Raw genomic sequence first — 4,971 nt, forward strand, 5'->3', positions numbered from 1 at the left:
AAACCAAAATCAATCCACACAAAACCAATTCAAACTCAATTCCAATTCATAGAACCGTCCCAATACATCAAACACCTCAAATCCAATCCAAACCAACTATAAATCAATCAATTATCCATAAATTGATTCAAATTTAACCAAAACAGAACCTATTAACTAATTAAGCATTTAAACTCTAAATAATCACCAAATCAAGTGTAATTGAGCCCCGAAAGCTCTGATACCACTTGTTAATCCAAAAACTATAACACTAACAGATCTCAGATATATGGATAATTGATTAATACGTTTATATAAATCTAGCTCATAATTACTATAGATTTAGTGTTGTATGTGTTTATATATTATCAGTATATGTATGCTAGTAATTCGTATAATATTAGTTTGAAGATTGAGAGAACAATTGGACAGAGATTCGATAATTAACTCTCAAAACTTAAATTAACAGTGAACAGTGTTCACTATATATAGAAGGAGGTCTGGTTCACTAACATCCCTAGCGAACCAGGCACTGCTTCGTTACATACATTAATTTAGACGAAACACCCCCTGATTCGTTAACATCCCCTAACAAATCAGGAGGGAATACCCTTAATGTCTTAGTTCACTACATCCCCTAGCGAACTAGACATTAAACCTAACGAACTAGATAATAATTTAACTAATTACTACATTAAATAATAAACAAAACGTTAACGATAATTACAAAGACTCAAGACGCAAAACCGTGCACTAACAGACCTCAACGCTCACCCGTCCACAACCCACGGTACAGTAGAAGTCCCTACTGGCACCGGCATAGCAATCATTCATGTCAACCGATATTGCTTTGCAACAGAGAGCTCAAAACCCAACAAAATCCCTAAGCAGACTCAAAGGATTGAATCAGAAAAGTAGGTACTGAATAAAAAGTTTCCTGATCAAACAGTTGTGATCGGACCTGCTATCTCTGAGATAGTTAGAACTTTTTTAAAGCAGTTATTGGTTAAAAATATGGACATCTTCGCAAGGCAACCCGCGGACATGACTGGTATCCCGCGGAGCATTGCGAAACACAAATTGAGGGTAAACCCGATGTTTACGCCAATTGCCCAGAAAAAGCGGAAGATGGGCCCGGAACAGACGAAAGCGATGAATGAACAAGTACAGGACTTACTTCATGCCGAAATCATCCGGGAAATCAAGTATTAGATATGGGTGGCTAATCCGGTCATCGTCCCAAAAAGTAACGGGACATGGGGATGTGCATAGATTTTAAAGATTTAAACCAAGCTTACCCAAGAGATTGCTACCCATTACCCGAAATAGATCTCAAAGTTGATGTTGTGGCCCCGTTCAAGTTTAAATGCTTCCTCGACGCCTACAAGGGTTATCACCAAATCCTCATGGCAGCTGGTGATGAGGACAAGACAGCATTTCGCACAAACTAGGGAACATTTTGTTATAAAATGATGCCCTTTGGATTAAAAAAACGTGGGTGCCAGATATCAACGGTTGATGGATCAAGTATTCAAGAACCAGATTGGTCAAAACATAGAGGTCTACATGGATGACTTGGTGATCAAAAGCATTGAGGAAGATCAAATGCTAAGAGATATCAAAGAAACTTTCGAGACTTTAAGAAGTATTAACATGAAGCTAAACCCGGCTAAGTGTTCTTTTGGGATGGAGGAAGGAAAATTCCTTGGAGTTATTATTATGGGTGCGGTTTCAAAGCTAACCCGGATAAGGTCCAGGTAGTGGCCCCGCATGCCTTCTCCTTCTTCCCTCAAAGAAGTACAAGCCTCAGTGGAAGATTGATAGAATTGAACAGGTCTCTAGCGAACCATGCAGCCAAATCTTATCCATTCGTTTCAACTTTGAGGAATTGCATCAAGAAAGCACAATTTAAGTGGACAACGGAAGCCAAACAAACATTCCAAGAAATAAAGAAATGTTTGATTGTGTTGCCCACGTTGACAACTACCTATGCGGGAGAACCGTTGACGTTGTCTTTATCGGCATCTGACATTGCTATGGGAGCCGTACTACTTACGGACAGAAAGAATGTCCAAACTCCAATTTACTATGTCAGTAGGACGTTGTCAGACCCGGAGACCAGATACTCAATGTTAGAAAAGCTTGTTTTAGAACTAGTCTATGCATTCGGACGGCTCCGTAGGTATTTTCAGGGATATCCCATAAACGTCTTGACCGGTTATAAACTCAAGAATGTGCTGAGCAAACCAGAATTGTCTGGGCGATTGGCGAAGTGGGCCATCGAGTTGGGTGAACATGCAATTGAGTATAAACCCAGACCAGCAATTAAAGGGCAGGTGCTTGAGGACTTCATCACAGAAGTTCCGCATCACGAAGAGAAAGATTGTTTGATCGAGCAACAACTCCAAGCAACTCCGGAACAAGGACAAATTTGGTCATTGTTCACGGATGGAGCTTCAAGCAGCGAAGGATTTGGTATGGGCCTCAGGCTAGTCAATCCCGAGGGACATGAGTTCACATACGCCATAAAGTTAGACTTTAAAAGCACTAACAATGAGGAAAAATATGAAGCCTTTCTGGTAGGCTTGCGGATTTCTAGAAAACTCAGGTTGAAACATTTGGAAGCACGGTTAAACTCTATGCTTATTGCGCGACAGATTAATGGAAACTATGAAGCTAAGAACGATGTAATGGCTTCTTATTTGTCACAAGCAAAGAACTTAGTACGCCCGTTCTCTTCTTTCAATGTTGTTCATATGAAGAGGAGCGAGAACAAGTCGGCAGACGCCCTTAGCAAACTGGCTTCAACAAATTTTGAGCATTTTGCTAAAGATATTCGTGTTGAATTTCTGGATCACCCGTCCGTTCCGCAAAACCAAGTACTGGTAATTCAGAGTGGCACAGAATCCTGGATGACACCGATTGTAGCTTATCTATTATCAGGATTTCTGCCAACAGAGAAAGCCGAGGCCTGGAAAATTAAGCACAAAGCTTTGAATTATCAATTGAGTGATGGTGTGTTGTACCAGAAATCATTCTTAGAACCATTGTTGCGTTGTGTAGATGCAGAAGATGCCAATTACTTAATACGTGAAATCCATGAGGGCATTTGTGGCTTACACGCGGGTCCTAGAATGACTGTGGCAAAACTCATGAACGCCGAGTATTACTGGCCTGGGATGCATTTAGACGCTGTGCAAGAAATCAGGAAGTGTGATTCTACTAACGTCATGCTCCCAATACCCTGCACCCAAAAAATGAATTGATTCCGGTAGCATCCGCCTGTCCATTCCATAAATGGGCTATTGACATTATGGGACCTTTCCTAGAAGCCCCTGGACGAGTCACATTCTTGATAGTGGCCATTGATTACTTCACCAAATGGGTGAAAGCCAAACCAGTTGCATCAATAACGACATCAAGCGTTAAGAAATTCCTTTGGGAATTCATCATTTGCCGGTTTGGTCATCCGCAGGAACAGGTAAGTGACAATGGGACCCGATTTGCTGATAGCGGACTACATGAATGGCTGAAGGAACTCCTAGGCATTCAAAATTTCACATCTGTAGCTCATCCGCAAGAAAACGGTCTGTCACACCCTCAATTTTTGACTAACGGGGTTTTACCGTGAGGCGCGTGACATACCAGGATCTACCCATGTGTCATAACGAACAACCAATTTATAATAGAAAATATTTTAATTTTATTGCTCATCATAAATGAGGTAAGTACATTTACAATAAAGTTGTTACATTTGCGGAAGTGTATAATTTATGAAAAACACTTAAAAACCCAGAGTGCATGTCAACACACCCAGACATAACATTTCATTAAAGACTCCCAACATAATTCGATGCTTAGTGGGATCCATGCATCCTAGACTCATTTCAACTTCGCATGTGCACCTTAAACACCTGAGAAAGACCTGCTAAAACGGGTCAACACAACGATTGGTGAGTTCACAGGTTTGAGTTTAAAAACAAGGTTGTCAAACAAACCATTTTAGTAAGTAAACGTTGTAAGCAATAAAGCATGGATATTGTATGCATTAGTAATACCGCTAGTTAATTACGCAAGCAATCATGTTACATTAGTGTGAGTTCCATTGTGACCGAGGCTGACTTGTTCGTTTGTTTGCCACCCTCAGAGTCTAATGTAAGACTAGTGCATATTGCGTTCCTAGTAAATGAAACGCCCGGCGACTCCCTCAACCGAGAGCCCCGAGGGGGTTCGTCAAACCCAGTGGTACTACCTTTCATTACCGAGCCAATCAAAATTGTTAACGGTCCAATGTGCATAGGGGAATTCAGTATAAGTTCACAATGTACACATGAGATATTAAAAAGTTTACAATTATTCAAAAAGTTTGTATGTTGCATGCTTTCCCCCCAAAAGGAGTAAGTAAACAGTGGGGTAGTGAAACTCATCTCGAATATGGTTCAAATTGAAAGTCAACTCGTTAAGTCAAGGTTGTTCTAGTGCCTAAATCACACAAGCACTATAAGTATTTGCTAAGCGATTCCTAGAACCCTTAGTATCCAAACAATTCCCTTGTTTATTTGAAGTTTGACCCAAGTTTGACTTTTTGTTGACTTTGACCAAAGTTTGACTTTTCGTTTGAATTTTAACCAAAAGGTCCAAGTTGTTGACCGTTGACTAAAAATTGAGTTTTGTTGACCGTTGACTAAAAAGTCCAAGTCTCGATGACCGAAGACTAAAAATTGAGTTTTGTTGACCGTTTGACCAAAATGTTGACCTTTGACCAAAATGTTGACCGACGGCCCGTTGATGACTTTTGACCAATTCGTTAGACTCAGAATGTTTATATTATGTTCCTAGTCACAACTTTAACAACAATCAAGTGATGTGCATTTAGCCACTTTTCATGAAATTCTATAACTAAGTCTAACTTCTATTTCTTTCAACATTTCACAAGTAAGACTAACCACTTAGTCAAAAGTTCTAAGTTGACTCATAAAGTCAAAATCCAAT

At 40.0% G+C, this 4,971-nt stretch overlaps 1 protein-coding gene across 1 annotated transcript; it reads left to right on the forward strand.

The window, feature by feature from the left end:
• The first annotated feature begins 993 nt into the window (after nucleotides 1-993).
• On the forward strand, nucleotides 994-3,245 carry LOC143589645 (uncharacterized). Its single transcript, XM_077070347.1, has 3 exons — nucleotides 994-1,184; nucleotides 1,485-1,736; nucleotides 2,297-3,245. The coding sequence occupies exons 1-3, from the start codon at nucleotides 994-996 to the stop codon at nucleotides 3,243-3,245; spliced, it is 1,392 nt and encodes a 463-aa protein (XP_076926462.1).
• Nucleotides 3,246-4,971: the final 1,726 nt, after the last annotated feature.

The sequence above is a fragment of the Bidens hawaiensis genome, unplaced genomic scaffold, assembly GCF_021521415.1.
Source record: "Bidens hawaiensis isolate Kalapana, Puna unplaced genomic scaffold, B.hawaiensis_p1.1 tig00037682_1, whole genome shotgun sequence".
In the NCBI taxonomy this organism is placed as follows: domain Eukaryota; kingdom Viridiplantae; phylum Streptophyta; class Magnoliopsida; order Asterales; family Asteraceae; genus Bidens; species Bidens hawaiensis.